The following is a 16926-nucleotide window of genomic DNA, read 5'->3' as shown; positions in this document are numbered from 1 at the left end:
AACATTGTAAAATATGTTTTGTTAACATACCAGTAGTTCTAAAATTAAAACAGCGGGAATGTCAATACAGTTATTATAAATATGTTGCATTACTGTTGGTTTTATATTTCTTGAGAGTTGTCCTTTTTTTGGAATTCAAATATAGGGAAATTGTTTTAAACAATTAAACGCTTCAGTGAAATGTGAAATGTGGCATATTGTCTTTCACGCTTAAAACAATTTCTCCTAATTAGCTTGCTTGTTTTATTGACACTCCACGTAATGTATTTCATTTAATGTAGTGGAATAAATGGATGTTTTTCATTTTCATGTCACTTTAATCGAGTATTAATTTATCAACATTGATGAAGAAAAATTAACTGACGTTTAATATGAATTATACGCTTAGAACAAAGGTAAAATTGATTAAAATTTCTTCATGCATCAACCCATTTCTATCTACAATAGATAAGGTACTACGGCTTACATAGCCCGTGAAATAATGGATAGTTATAGAAAGGAAAATAATAACTAATTATTAAACCATTATAATTACGCACACAACAAATATTCATTTAGCACTTGTTTTCGACCAGATTGTGAATTTAGCGTCATTTTTTATGCTTCTTGCTTCAAGTAAAAAAACAAAACATGAACTGTGAAACCCGCATATAGTAAACATTTTTATTACGGTCAACCAGGTGAAAAGTAAATATGTGCTTTCACTCGGTCTCTACTGGTTTTGATTTGTTGATGAAGTCTGAAACATGTTTTCCTTCATACATATCATGGTGTCTTGAAGTGTTGCAATTCATATTTTATTACAAAATCATATATTGATTAGATATTTCAGGAAAATCTCAAGTGACTAACAAAACATGATAAGATAAATTAAACAGGAAGTACCTTGCAAATGACCAATATTCAAGATAGCTAGATTCTCAGAAAAGTTAAATCATTACGGAAATCTTAAAGAATAGACTAAAATCATACTGCAGCGATTGTAATAGACGTCATGTGCTTATATTATCTCACGCAAACATACAGAACCAAATATAAACGATTTTTAGTAATAATAATATAAACGTAGTAATTTCTTCGTATTTGTTTTAACGCTGTTTTGTTTTTGTCAACGTTTTATATTTGGGAGGTTTTATGGTTTTTATTTGTATTTGCATCAATCAATGGTGGCTTTTAGTGAGTGTTGTGTTTTTATCATGAAAAATATTTTAAAAACCATTTCAACACCTTTGGTATGAATAAACACGCAAACTGCATATAGTGTCGCAGCTTTCATAATTAAGATTCTGTTTGCATAATTTTGCTCATCATCAAGTGTTTCCTCTAGTCTAGTTTTCTCGCTATTTCTATCCAAATAGTAGAAATTCATTTGTCACGATTTTGATTTGGTTTCTTATTTACAGGACATCCTTAATTTGTAAATTATATTTTGAGTTGAAACTATACTGAGTGCAAATGAAAACGCAACACTTTTGTTTTTCAAAAAAATCTCATAATTTTTATTTAATTTACTAGTATATTAGAACTTTGTATAGTTGGTTGAAAATGGCTTTAAAGACAATAGTCGACAAATTTACGGTTGAGTGATTTTAAGAACAAATGCGAAGTAGGGGTTATTTTGAACGTACATAAGCCAAATTCACCGCTTTTCAACATACGCACCATTTTCACGATTTTGTCATTTACAGCTTGGCTAATGTCATGAACTTTCCCGACCTTATTGTTAAGAAACTTCAATAAACATCTGAGTAAATGCCAGGACTTTCTGACAACCAGCGACATGCAGTTTTGAGCATGATCCAATGAAGTCTTACACAGCATACATTAACGAGAAAACTGAAGTTGTAGCCTTTACAATAACCCAAATCATCCACAAATGCAACCAAATTGGATCATTAAATGATAAGCGACATCCCGGGGTACAAAAAGCAAGAAACACTCAGAAAGACTGATACGTTTGGTCTTTGATATATCCGATATCGACTCTGATGGCTGTCAAAAGGTCACAAGAGTTCAATGGTGGTCACGGTAAAACCTTTGGAACAATTTCAGTAAAGCACCATTTTCGCAGAAATGGTTAAGGAGCACCACAGTCTTTCCTTAGTGACTTCAAAACGGCCGTCTGGCGTAAACATCGAATTCTGTAGACCATAGATCATTCATTATGTACCAAAAACCATCAGTGGTGGTTACATAGACATTTAGCACACGCCTTGGCCAAAAGTCATGCTTTTCGGCGGATTTTGGTCCGATCGAGCAAATTTTACTTCAAATTTGACATGATTTAGACGATGAAAGCCACCACTAATATCATAAAGTTAGCTTGCGTTTTCTTTGTGGGACAAGTGGAATAACATTTCTCGGGATCACATTAAACGCCCGGGATGATCAATTCCACGTCGCTGTCAAGATTGCGCTGCACCACGGGGTTGTAACATTTTTTGTAAGGACTGTGAGTTGATAATTCGACATTGGATGTTTCGTTTATATTTAACATTGCCATTAAAGTGCGAGGTTTGGCATGCCACAAAACCAGGTTCAACACACCATTTTGTCCTTAAAAATGTCCTGTACCAAGTCAGGAAGATGGCCATTGTAATATCATTGTTCGTTTCTATGTGTGTTACATTTTAACGTTGCGTCGTTTGTTTTCTCTTATTTTTGAGTGTAAATTCACATTGCAATAAGACGTGGCACGGTACTTGTCTATTTCAAATTCATGTATTTGGTTTTGATGTTATATTCGTTACTCTCTTGTGATTTTGTCTGATGCTTAGTCCGTTTCTGTGTGTGCTACATTTCAGTGTTGTCTCGTTGTTTTCCTATATTTAATGCGTTTCCCTCGGTTTTAGTTTGTTACCCCGATTTTGTTTTTTGTCCATGGATTTATGAGTTTTGAACAGCGGTATACTACTGTTGCATTTAGTTACCTATTGCGCCCAAAAGATGACAATGAAACATTTTTGTTTGATATCGATCTATTGTTAAAATTGTTAATTTTCAAGAACAATTTATTTTGAAAAATTATCATTTCTAATATAAATTTTATTTAAAAAAAAAAAACCCAAGTGTTGGGTTTTCATTGGCACTCTGTATATATGGCATTCCTATCTTCATTAACTTTTTATCAAACACTATTAGCTAACAATAGGTCAGTTTGGTTTGACTTTTGCTATTAACTAAGACAAAATAAAACTCATACCACTTGAGTATGTCTAAAATATTACAATTCTACATACACACAAACAACTTTATTTTAGAATTCTTCAATCACCGTCAGTTTTTGTCTTTTTTACGCGAAATGGTCTTTTGATAATTCATGTAAATTTTTTTTTCAGACGCAAATTTTGTCAAAACATCAACAACAAGCCTTGATTGAACAAGAACTGGTGCGATGTTTTACCAATATTCAAAACCAAAATGATAAAAACTGTAAGTATAAGAAGGTTTGAAATATACAGGAAGAGACAAAAATCATGCACAACATCACTTCAAATTTGCGTTACTCAAATGCGTAATAACCTTATAAAAAATTTATTTGAAATATTTAGAAATGTTGCAGGATCAAATTGAAGTTGTGAGGTAAGATCGACTTTACTATTAATATCTTAAACTGTGATATATTGCAGCCAGCCAATGTGGACAAGTATGGGACGGGGTTATGTGTTGGCCACCGGTCGAACATGGAACCACAAGCGTTCAGCAATGCCCAAGATATATCCATAAGTTTAAACCAGATGGTAAGATTGCTGTTTTTAATTCATACGATTTTCGAACAGTCTTTTCGTTTAAAAAAAGATATGTGACTTAAGGCAATACACATAGAGTTATTCAAACTTCCTTACAAAAATTAATTTAATTATAAAATTGAAAAACCAACACTATGTGTAAATGTCTGCATCAGGTTTCAAAACCGGAAGTCAAATATACTTTGGCTTACAGTGTTTTTAGCCTTCATGTGCAGTTTTAACTAAGTATTTTATATATATGAATACATTTGGGTCTATAAGGAATTAAATGAGGGGCCGTAAGAACGACTGTGTTTACTGTACACTACTATGGAGAATAACTATATTTAAATGCTTACAGAAAAGCCAGGAAAAATATGCATTAGTGCCTATATATCCCCCATTAAGTTGAGGTCATCTCATCATGTTGTACAGAAACCATTATGTCAAAGTTGACCATAACGAATACTTGTATCACAGATTACAAAGAGACTTACAATATGCTCCCTATGTCGAAGCCGACACTCCATTCTCTAATCTCTGTTGCACTCAACCAAGCTTGGAAATTTCGATGCATAGATAACGCTTGTGAAATTCTTTATTTGAACACAGTTTTATAACTTAGATAGAAAAGTGAACTAATGACAGTCAAAGGCCCAATGAGCTTTAAGTCATTTATTACTCACCAGTTATATGTTTTGAATTTCCAAATAGATGTGCCTCTGGCATCACTAAAGAGATATCAAGTGTCGAAATATGCATTTGGTGTAATACAAATAGTACCTTTAGTATTATTTAGTGTTCCGTATGCGTGAAATCGTCAAAACACAATCCATTTTACAAAAGTTGAATTGTTTTGTAGACGTATAAATCGCCAGATTATAATCAGATGATGTTAAAACAAGAAGCAAATAATTTGGTACTGACATTAAAATACGAATATTGTTTTAATTTACTTTTAAATTAATTTTCAATTTAGGAATGCATCTCGCTCCTACATATCAGTGATTCAGTCCTCGGGATTGGCTTTACGTTTCAGTCGTATTTGGTTTCATAATCTCTCAACAATTGTATCAGGTTTTCACTTAAAACGTCAATAAAGAGACATAAATGTCGAAATGTGCATTTAGTCTGAAAACGTGAACCGTTAATACTATTTCACTTATACCACCTTGATTTTCCTCTATTGCACTTTCAAAATATGCGCAGAATTTAGCTTTTATTTCAAATGAAGAAATACTTGGCATGAGTAAGGTTTGTATACTTTCCAGTACTATAGAATATATGTCACATAATGTTTCAGTTCATATAAGAAAATAACCATCGCTGGAAGTTAATCAATCACATTTTCACCCTTTTCTTCCTGTGTACAGCTATATCAACCATCTAATCGCAAGTTTCAAAACTATTCTATAGAAACACAAAATAAAAAATAATGAAATATTTGGAACTGCAATGAAATGTAGGATAATTTTCCTACAACTGTTTATATCAAGGGAATATCTTGATGTGACGTACCCTGATTTGTGGTGTTACACCTATATAAAGTTAGTGCTGTTTTGAACTAGTTAATTTACCATTAGTGATTTTACTGGTTGTAATGAAAAGAGGTTTGTTGATCATGAATGCTAAAAGAACTTATTATATGCGTCATATATCGAATATTTGGTCCCAATTTTATTCTAATGTTTCTCGTCCTTTAAGAATGCATGTGTTGATTACAGATTTGACAGTTGATTTTGTACTTAGCGCGATTAAAAACTTGACATTTGTCGAGCTAAAACCCGAATGTTGTTCCTGTGGTTTAATTTTGTTATTATTTTGTTTTCACACTTTCCTATCACGACACCCTCATGAATTATATCAAATTATCTTAGTAAAATATTTTTACATTTGTTAGAAAAATGATACATGTTTTACAAAAATGTTTAGTGTAGGTGTTGTCCTCTAGAAAATGTGTTATTAAATCAACTGAAAACAGAACATTTTGGCTGGAATCTGTATGTACATTTGTGTTGTTTATGTCTTTTTTGTATACTTTAATCACCTAAATAATAATAAAGCCTTTCAAAACTTGGAGATAAACATTTTTTTTAAATGCTAACTATGTCACATTACAAAACAAACTTTAAATGATAAGAAACCTTTCTAAAACTTAATCAATAAATAAACCCATTTTATTGACGGTTCCAATTAAAGAGTTATCATCAAATTTCCAATGGCAATATTAAGGACTGATTTCTTGCATAGAATAGTGTTTACTTCAATGTACGAACGTCAACTTATCTAATTGTTCAACCAGTAATAGTTGGAATATCTCTAAGGAATACCCTCATATAATTGGTTCTCTCCAATTACAGTGATTTTATTATTGATCATTTAATACAATGACTTGTGTAAGAGCAGTAAACGCTGAAGGCAATCACCAAGGTTAATAGGTAGACAACAGTAGCAACAGTATATAGAAGGCTTCTGTGATGCACCACAAATTATATCACAATACTTAAAAGTCATATCAAAAAGAAATGTATGTCTATTAAGTGTTCAGACATTTTGTGTATGTTTTTAAACTCTGAAATAATGAAAATGTGTTACCTTTATCAAAAATAAGTTTATGACTCTATTTTTGGAACAAATATAAGGGAAAATGGGCCAAACCTATTTAACATGACTTACAACAATATTTTTGTTTTTACAATTTGAAGTGTGATAAGCATTTTATCATTTTTATGTGGTTTCTTTTACTTTGTTCTTCCCTTGAAATTGTATTTTTGTTTTAATTCACATCTATTTGTATCGTTTGAAACAGGTGGTTTAAGTGGACCTACACAATTATGAATCCGTCTTTATCAATTTTATCCAACTAATCATAAAATGAATAAGAAAACTTTTTCAAAAGTCCTTACACATGCATCCACAGTTTAAAATAATTTTATCATTTGTGTGTTTGGGATACACAGAGCCACATCTGTTTAATATCATAAGCAGTTTGTAACTGGATGTATTTTTTTACCACACGTATAAGTTTTGTCTTTATTCGAATTTTTCTTTCTAGTATTGACATCGATGATGATACAATCGTGAATCAGCAGACATATTAATCAATGTACATCTATAAAATAGAGAGTAAATGGCAATTGAACGGAAATAGTTTAATGTGTCTGTCCAATCAATTACAAAATAATGTGTTATAAAAATAAACGTCATGGGTCTAAAGAAAAAAGACAGTTCCTGTCTGTATTTTAATCATTGTGTGAGAATTTTGTAGATTTCTGGATGTTAAATATGCAACAACAAAAAAATAAAAAAATAAAAAATAAAAAACGAAATAGAAAGAAAGTAAAGAAAGCTTTATCAATACGGGAATAAAAAATGCCTTTCCAAAATGAGAAAACCCACAATGTTGCGTGTATACTTATTTACAAGACAGGAGTATTAAATGGTGAACAAATGAAACTAATGTATATTGGAAACCTATAGTAACATCTATAAGTATTAACTTTATATCTTGCTTCGTAATGTCTTTTGACAAAAGACAAGCATTAAGTAAGATTAGTAGAGATCGGAATCGATAAAAGAACACAGAACCTTTCAGGAAATTCATTTGCAATCATTTGTGACTAAACGACCGAAATGTATGGTTTATGTGCGGTTAATTTAAGTTCAGTTGGACGGAGCAATCTATTTTACAATAGTTCAGCTCACCTAAGGAACTCAAGACTAGTATATTAAAAAGTGATAAGTTGACCATACATACATATCATATACCGGTATGCTGCCCGTTTGACGTCCTCAAATGATTTTAAATAAATGTCATGCTGTATTAGAAGTTTTCTCACTTATTCGTTTTGTTATGAATACTAAATCATTGTCTGCATAAGACGAACCAGTAGCTGATCTCTATAACGAGAGGTAGTTAGAGGACCAACTAAAATAAAAAGTTGACTAGTATAAAACAATCCACGCAACGAAAAGAACTGCAAAAACCACGACTGAAAAATTATGCTTGACTGCAGTATCGCATTGGTGTTAATTGCGTCTTTACATTAGTTTCTTCCTTACTAATTCTTTTAACAGAATAAATATAGCAATGATTTGAAATGTCAACGCATAAGTGCCGACTATTGGGAAGGAAAAATTCACCAGCAATGTCATCGATCTAGGCTTAGAGTTTATTATACCACATGTGTTAGTTATTGGAATTACAATTTTGATATTATTTCTGATATTCTATTTGAATACGTTTTCAAAGTTTGTCGAATACTCTGATATTTTTTGGTTTGATTTGCAGTGTTGGCCTTGACATCTTTGTATAAATCGTAGATCGTATATTTATGTTTGATACTTAATAGCGCCATTATAAAGGCAACCATATGTTTATTTTTCAAAGTTACTTCTATTTACAATGAGTCTTAGGCTATTATAATAAATTATACGCGGCAATAAATATGTATGAACTCTGAATGTTGTATATGCATTTAATTTGTATGAGTATAAAATTATTTCAATTTTAAAAGGCTTTGCAACGCGGATATGTTTGGAAAACGGCGACTGGTTTGTTCATCCCGATTTAAACAAAACATGGACAAACTATTCCGGATGTGTTGGAAACATTACAGATAACCAATCACTAGTGCCCGATGTCATTCAGGTATTACATAGTAAATGTGTTACTTCAAAGTACGACGGAATTTTATCTGGACTAATTTAAGTACTCGGGAATAAAAAAAAACACCAATCGGCAGTTGTACAAATCAGCTGACTTCAATTTATATATCTATTTATCTATAATCAATTACATATTTAAGTACTTACATTTCTATGTGATGAAAATATGGAGCTTGACAAATTTTTAATTAATGAAAATTTTCTACATATTCCTGTCATGCTGTATATATGATATTTGTATGAAATTATATAAATAACGGATGAGAAGTAATAGCTTTTCTACCTGTTAGCAAAATTGAAGATTTAATAAAATAAACATCATGATAACAGAGGTTTTTATATTTTTCTGAGTCGAAATCTACAGTGGACGCAAACATGTATTGCCTCAACTACTTAACGTCTAAGATAATGCTATGCATCTTTGCATGCAACAGGTTTATTATAAATTAGGGTCCGTAGGTGGCCTGTTGTAAGGCAAAATTTCTGTCCCTATCCAATATACCCTCCTTTTCAGGTGGCAGTCTAAATTTCTCCGACCATCGTCCAAGATGGCCTCTTTTGTATCAACCTACCTATTGTATTTATTGTGAACTTGTTCTCGTCCTGAATATGCATGAAATATTTGCCACTGGACGTTAAGCAATCAACAATCAATCAATATTATAAATTATAACGTCCAACGCGTGGTTCGTCAACATTAGACTGATCATAAAGAAACGATTAATATAAGTGTTCATTTTGCTCTGATATTACTATTTTTAAATACAGAAAAAATGAATGTAGTTTATCATCCGACTTCACGAAATGGTTGTGTCAAAATAATTAATGCTTAAAGTCTAATCAAATTTGTCATGTGGTAGATACTATGACTAGCCACCATACTACCATTATGGTACATAAATTGACTGTTGCAGCAGCTCAGGAATTCTGTACAATTTTTATACAATATGGAAAAATGTAGTTAACAAAGAGTGTACAAGAAAAATAATGTGAAACGATTGCCAATGAGACGAATCTCCAAAAGATAGCATATAACACAGAAATGAGCAGTTATAGGCCATCATAAGGGATACAGTAATGAGCAAAGCCTATAGGAAACTAAAATATAAATGATTGTTTTCATTTAATATTACCATTTTTATATTAAAAAAAAAATACTCTAAGTTTCATTGAATTATCCGTGTCGGAGATATTTGGACTAGCCACCCTTCTATCATAGATTAGGACAATGCCAGCTACTGGTACGGAATTCTGTTCATATTTCTATACAATATAACATGTGTCCATTATTTGTGTTTAATGAAAAGTACTGTAAGCGATAATTGTATGACTGCTCTAATCATCATGTATACTCTGATCTTTTGATGGATAAATAAGTTTGAAAAAGTCGTTTAAATTCGTAAAGAATTAGAAAAAGATAAAATCAACAAAAATACATAATTTGTTTATTCTTAATAAAATATTTTTAATGTGTACAGCTCAAAAAGAATATAATGATATACAATTTTATAATAACTATTTTGTTTTAAACAATGCTTGCCATGGCACCAATCAATTTTCAAAAATCCGAATTCATCTTTAATTCAAATAACTATTTCCGGTATTTGATATGTAATGTATTTTTTATTAAAGGAACATATGCCTAGGATCCAGATATTCTACAACATTGGTTATAGTATTTCGCTGGTTTCCCTCCTTGTTGCAGTAATACTGATGATTTATTTTAGGTATAGTCATTTTTATTATATATCTTCAATACTGTAGCCCCATGTGGCTTTTGATCACATAATAAAAATGCCTATGACTATGACATTTTGAATATGTTTACTTGATTGCACTATATTAGTGTAATTCAATTAAAAATAGCACTTAATTCAGCGTCCAACGTTAAAATATTTATATCCTGTTATATTTTGTATTCATCTTAAAACAAAACAAACGTTGCTAGCATAATGATGACCATTAACTTATTTGAGTTGATCGACTAGCAGTTATAATAATTAGATTTACATTAAGCCAATATTTTATTCCTCGAACCTAAGGCATCACATTTCCTTTAACAAAAATCAGACCAAGAAAAAAGTATTGAAAGATTAAGAGACCAGTATACTGTGTTTTACTGATTGCAAGTATAACGAATCATTAATCAATCTCCAATTTAATAGAAAGTATACACTTCAAAACATCAAAGATCTGACGCCAAAAGATCAGTCCGAAAGAGAATAAATACAAATACGTCCACAGGATATGCTATCTTCTGGACGCATGAGATCATCGCCAGTTTTTGGTGATGCTCGTGTTGCTTAGTCTTTAGTTTTCAATGTTTTGTCCTGTGTAATATTTTTTGTCTGTTAGTCTTTTTCTTTTTTTAGCCATGGCTTTGTCAGGTTTTTTTTATCTCTAAGTTTGACTGTCCCGCTAGTATCTTTTGCACCTTTTTTCCAAATAACTCATAAAACTACAAAAAGGAATTCTGATTTATATCTTTTTAGGGAGACAGTCGCATTAACACTGTCGTCATATTTAACTAGATTTTGATAAGGTTTTGGATTATATAGTTTGGTTTTTACATCCATTTTTTCGATTTTCAACATTTAAAGTTAATATGACATACATGCATGATTGCCTTAGAAATATAAAAGAGCAACTGACTATTGGCTAATAATGGTTCTTAGAACGCAATTATATTTTTGTTAAGATAAAAACTATTCTTAAATTTTCTTGATTAACAAATGTTAAGATAAAAATTAAAAGGATAAAACATTAATTTAGGGGCCTTTTATAGCTGACTGAGCTCATTGTTGAAAGTCGTATAGTGATCTAAATGTCAATTTCGGTTTCATTTTAAGGTTAAATAGTTGATTAAACTTTGTTTAATGGCTAGCCATACTTCCCGCTAAAATAGCAATATCAAAATTACCGCTATGACATCTTTACATGAAATGAACGCAGAACAAATATATGCAGATGCACTCAGGTCAAAGAAATGCATGAACGAATAATATATAATAGTACATGTAAAGCACAGACAAACAACGGACACATTAGCACGCAAGAACACGACAATATGATTATAAAATGTGCGTCACACGAGTTTATCAAAGTACTTTTTGTGACGTTTATTTTATCACGGGTAAATTTCGAAAAAAACAGAATATAAAGTTAGGATTGAGCTTCTAGTAATGTTATTTCATATATTTTCTTACCGTGATAAGAATATAATAATTAAACTATGTTTGTTATGGGGTAATTGTTTGTATTTTCTAACGAATCATCCTTTACAAAAGAGGGTCAAAAGAACATAAAGGCAGCCCAAGAAATACAAAATATACTCTTTTTTTATGATCAGATAAATAAATATGTGAATAAAGATATTTTTTTTTATTTCAGAAAGCTTCATTGCCAGAGAAATACTGTTCATATCAACATGTTTATTTCATTTATATTACGATCTATAATTTGTTTCATCAAGGACATAGACATAACACCTGAGGTATATTACTCTTCCACTATAGAAGGAGAAACATCATTTGGTCAGGTAAACACATCATTTTAACTTTTTTTTGTAGTTAATTGCTTAATCTGATAATGCATTGGGAAGGACTGTGAATAAACAAGTATGCAAAAATAATCAAAAGAAAGTTAATAGTAGCAATATGGTCAATATAGATACCAAATTAAAGGCAAATATAATGCAAGAGGAGCTTCTTATATCAAATATGACTAGCAAAGCATACCTTGGCAAACAACCACTTAATCACTGAAAAGGAAATCAAGTATCAAAATCACCAAAATTAGATTTTTACAAAGTCATTTTATTTGTTTGCTTTTTTGAAAAAACATAGAAAATTCAAAATCATGCAAGGCTCTGATATATTTTCAATTTAATTGTTTTTAAAGATAACGAAATAAAGTGCAAAAACCACGCGACATAACACATTCACACTAAATAAATAATTCCCTTATAACAAATCTGGTGTTCCATCGGTAATTATAGTATTGTTTTCTACAAATAAATATCAATACTAATGCAATACGGAAGCTTCACATTATTTGCTAAGATTGAGAGGCTACATTTAGGGTGGATACCGAAAATGAAACGTAAAAATGATAGAAACAACTCTTATATGTATGATTAAATGTAAACAGTTATTATTTTTTGGTCTAGAGTAAATTCATACGAAATTGATTAGACTTGCGTTTTTAGTTGTATTAACTTATTGACCACTTACAATGAACTGTTGCTTCATCATCACGCAATTGAAATGTATTTAAAGTCCGTGAATCTGCAATAACAAGCGTGACATGACAGCAATGTTTTTATACTTTCAATATTTAAGTTTTCGATAACACGGAAAACTTACCCTTATTACAGTGTTCTGTTAAGTGAATGAAGGTCAGAGAAATGCTTCATGATCTATACTCAAAAAGGATATTTGACAACATATTTACGTTTTTGCGTTTTAAATCAGAAGATATCAAAAGAGTCTTTAAAATTTTATTTTGCTGATTAATTCTTTTCCCAATTTGGACATTTTGATTCGTTGTAAAAGAGGTGCGAAAGGTATTAGAGAGATATTCAAACTCATAGATAGAAAATAAACTGACAACGCCATGGTTGAAAAAGAAAAAGACAAACAGAGAAATAATAGAACAATAACACTACCAAGAAAAATATAGACTTCGCAACACGAACCCCACCTAAACCTGGAGGTGATTTCATGCGCCCTAGAAGGGTTCGCAGATCCTGCTCCATATGTGGAACCAGTTGTGTTGCTTATGTTATTATTAAGTCGGTAAAATGTATAACTGAGGCGTGCATATTGTGAGACGTGTACCTTTTCAACGCCCCCAGTCTTGTTTTTTTTTATTAACTTCTCTAGTTATTAACATTATACTAGTGTAATGAGCCATTATCAAAACACATCTGATTTAGACATACCTAACTCATTAAAAATAATGTATGCACTCAAAGTTGAACCTTTCGGGCATCTACTATGTCGATTCTTCAATGATGTACTTTTGATATAAGATGTTTATTTTTTGTAGGCATGGATATGTAAATCGGTTTACGTCATCTTCTACTATGTATTAACTGCAAATTTCATGTGGATATTTGTTGAAGGACTATTTTTACATACATTTGTGTTGTCGACTAAATACAACGTTTCACGACATATATACAGAACATTTCTTATATTAGGATGGTGTTAGTATATTTAAGGTTTTGATGATGTCATAGCTTTCAAAAACTTGCAATAGTCTTCTAATGTTCCCGTAATTTTTACCTAATTAGCTGTGCCATTTGAACTAATAAAGTTGATATTCCATCCAAAATTCCACCAGATAGTTACAAAACTGTATTAATAAATATAAGTACATGTATATAGTATAATATTTTGATATTAAAATCAGAGACGGAAGATTGATTCACAAATTGATATTGAAACGCATAAGTCGAATAAAATTGGACAGCGAACCAAAAGACAAAAGGACTTAAAGGCACACGACAGTATACAAAACATAGAATACCCTTTTAAAGCTATGCAGGTCAAAATGACTTTTTAGATAAAAATAATTGTTTACTAATAGTGATGGACAGGGTTTTTGTTACGACAATTGGAACACACGAGTGTTTCAAATATTAATTCAGAGTTAAAACCTGCGATACAAAATGTTAATTATAAGTGAGAGAGAGTTTCGTATACATCAATTACATTATGAAAAGAGTAATTTTAACTGCAGTCGAAAATGCCCCCTAAAAAAAATTAACACAAATATCTTAATAATTATTAATTATATTTGATTTCAAACAGCATATGCGGAAAAAAAACACTTCTTGATTAAGGTGGACACTTTTGTGCGCTTTTGGAAATGTTAACATAATTGGATCATGACAATACCACGTTGGCCGTCCTTCCTTAACAAAACATATTTTGGATTTCAGCGACGTTACATTGAAACGTTTGATTATTTGATACGTTTTTGTGGGTGAACACGGATAACTATTTTTCATATTTCTAAACAATTACGTATCACAACGTAAATTTAACACATTTACCTATTCAAGCAAAATGGAAGAAGCTTGTCTTTACATATTTTAATTACAGAATTCTTTTATTCAGGTGTGCCTTTATTGTCAGTTATACCCTGGGTAATTGTGCGATATATGTTCGAAAACACTCTGTAAGTAAACACACTATACAATATGGACGTTACTATACAATTTGTGAAATTTGTAATTGAATAAAAAAAATTAGCAGTGCAGTTGCATCATTGACAGTTTTGCATTCAATAATACCACGATATGAGATATTCTAAAAATTACCTTCTTTCTTTTGTAGGTCTGTTATCAGTTATGTAGGTTTTTTTTGTATACCTATTGCTATAGTCATAACTGTACTGTCGAATAACCAGACTTTTTATTCTGACAAATATCATAGGTCAAATAACAAAACTTATATTTACGAGAAGAGAACCCTTTGCACTTTGACTATTTTTATGAATGCGTATGAACATTTTATCCAGTAATGGTCTGATAATCTCAAAATTGAATTTGATGGCAACAGTGGTATTTCTATGTTTCAATTCTATAATTCGATTTAAAAGACCTACCACAATAACCAGCAAGTACAAAGGAATTGGTTCTGCATACATGTTTAACTGGAGTACAAATACAGATTTGACAAAGAAGAAGTCAAATCATTGACCTAATGATGGATGTGTACAGTTACGATCACGTTGAACATTTCTTTCAAAATTGCATAAGAAATAAAAAACAAAATCGACACAGTGGTAGTAATAACATTAACGGTACTAATATTCCTGCACCAGATGCGCATTTCGACAATACATGTCTTTTCAGTGATGCTCGTGGGCAAAATATTTGAAATCTAAAGCTTATATAAAAGATGAACAGCGTGAATCTAAAAGGTCCAAAAGGTATAGCCAAATCCGCGAAGGGAATCGGAGCTATGCATGAGGGAGATACATTCGTTAATTTATTATAATTTCTAAGATTTTGTAACAGCAAATTTTAAAAACTCAAAAAATCCTAAAAACTCTTCGGATTCACGATCTTTGATTTTTATGCATCTATATATTAATTATAAATTTATGTTTTAAGGTGTTGGAACACAATGGACAATAGATTTTTCTGGATAATCAAAGGTCCGATTATGGTAACATGTATTGTAAGTTAACAATTTATAGTAGCGTTACTTCCTAAAATACGACACTCAATAGCTAGTATATTGCATTACATGTCAATTTAGCAAAAACAATATTTTACTAATAAATATTGACAATATATAAGATTTTTTTGGCATTTATTTTTTTCAGGGTAATTTACAATAGATATCAAAAGTACACGGATTGTAATTTTAATCGCCAGACGCGTGTTTCATCTACATAAGACTCATCGGTGACGCTCAGATCAAAATAATAAAAAAGCCAAACAAGTTAGCTCAGAGTGTTTTGCTATATGTTTTTATTGTTTTTGTCACAAATTGCTATTGGTAATTTCACTTGAATGTTTCTACGTCTTTTAAGAAAATGACCATTAACTGACTATACAATATGGGATTTTGTCATTGTGAAAGATCTTTTTGTGATATATAGTTGCTTTACTCCTCGACTTTGTAACTCTGTTTGCTAGTTATCTCACTGGCATCTTACCACTTTTCGCTATTTAAAGACATTAAATGTTGAATTGACTATTATATTTTTGGTGTAATAATCAATGCGACAGTACCTGAAAACAACAACAGCCACAGAGAGTGCATACAACAGTCAACAATAGACAGGTATATAAACCAAGTGGCAATTTTGTAGTCATGCCGTTTAAAAGAAAATTGAGCAGAAATTATCATCAATAGGAAAACCCACTGACCATTATTTATATTTGACACGTGTTGCTGACTAAATAGTATTTATAGATACATTAGATATTGTAATTACCAGTAAAAGTCAAATTGCGGAAATGGCAGTTGAACTACCTAATTTCAAAATGTTGAAAAGTACTTTTTTGTGCGTGCAAGATGTATGATATTTGTTGATCAAGGTTGAAATGCAGGATATCTGCGATTCAGACACCTTGGAGCTACCAAATAATTTAATTGTTTAATTGATCCTTCATTATAAAAATCTTCGTTACTGTCCTACACGCCAATAGGGTACAAGGGCATTACGTAAGTAAATAAGTCATTATAAGTTATAAGTTCATTAAAAATATTGTTTTCAATTTCTATTATTGTAGATTAATCTAGTGTTTTTCATTAATATTATCCGAGTTTTGTATACTAAATTGAATGCAGCACACACAAAAGATCCAAATAAATACAGGTATGTTTTATCAAGACATTACTATATTTATCTTTTATTTAAATTTTTGATCATTTTTAGCCAGCATTACGTGGTTTAATAGATGTTTTTTCTAGTAATTCAATTCGATGATTGGAAATGCAGAAAATACACCATACTTCACAAATGGCCAACACCCGTACACTTACCAAAAAAGACGGAAGGTCAT

General features: G+C 31.0%; 1 protein-coding gene across 2 annotated transcripts in view; it reads left to right on the top strand.

Annotated features, from left to right (window-relative positions):
* The window catches only part of LOC134706673 (parathyroid hormone/parathyroid hormone-related peptide receptor-like), a 36774-nt gene that overhangs the window by 15240 nt on the left and 4608 nt on the right, over positions 1–16926 (top strand). For both annotated transcript variants that reach the window (XM_063565815.1, XM_063565816.1), the window contains exons 3-11: positions 3339–3432; positions 3630–3740; positions 8246–8379; positions 10029–10123; positions 11787–11934; positions 13446–13605; positions 14522–14582; positions 15523–15589; positions 16654–16739. In XM_063565815.1, the coding sequence (XP_063421885.1) occupies positions 3339–3432; positions 3630–3740; positions 8246–8379; positions 10029–10123; positions 11787–11934; positions 13446–13605; positions 14522–14582; positions 15523–15589; positions 16654–16739 (956 nt within the window). The remainder of the gene's footprint in view (positions 1–3338; positions 3433–3629; positions 3741–8245; positions 8380–10028; positions 10124–11786; positions 11935–13445; positions 13606–14521; positions 14583–15522; positions 15590–16653; positions 16740–16926) is intronic.

This window comes from Mytilus trossulus, chromosome 2, assembly GCF_036588685.1.
Source record: "Mytilus trossulus isolate FHL-02 chromosome 2, PNRI_Mtr1.1.1.hap1, whole genome shotgun sequence".
Taxonomy (NCBI): domain Eukaryota; kingdom Metazoa; phylum Mollusca; class Bivalvia; order Mytilida; family Mytilidae; genus Mytilus; species Mytilus trossulus.
This window is presented reverse-complemented; position numbering and strand designations above follow the sequence as displayed.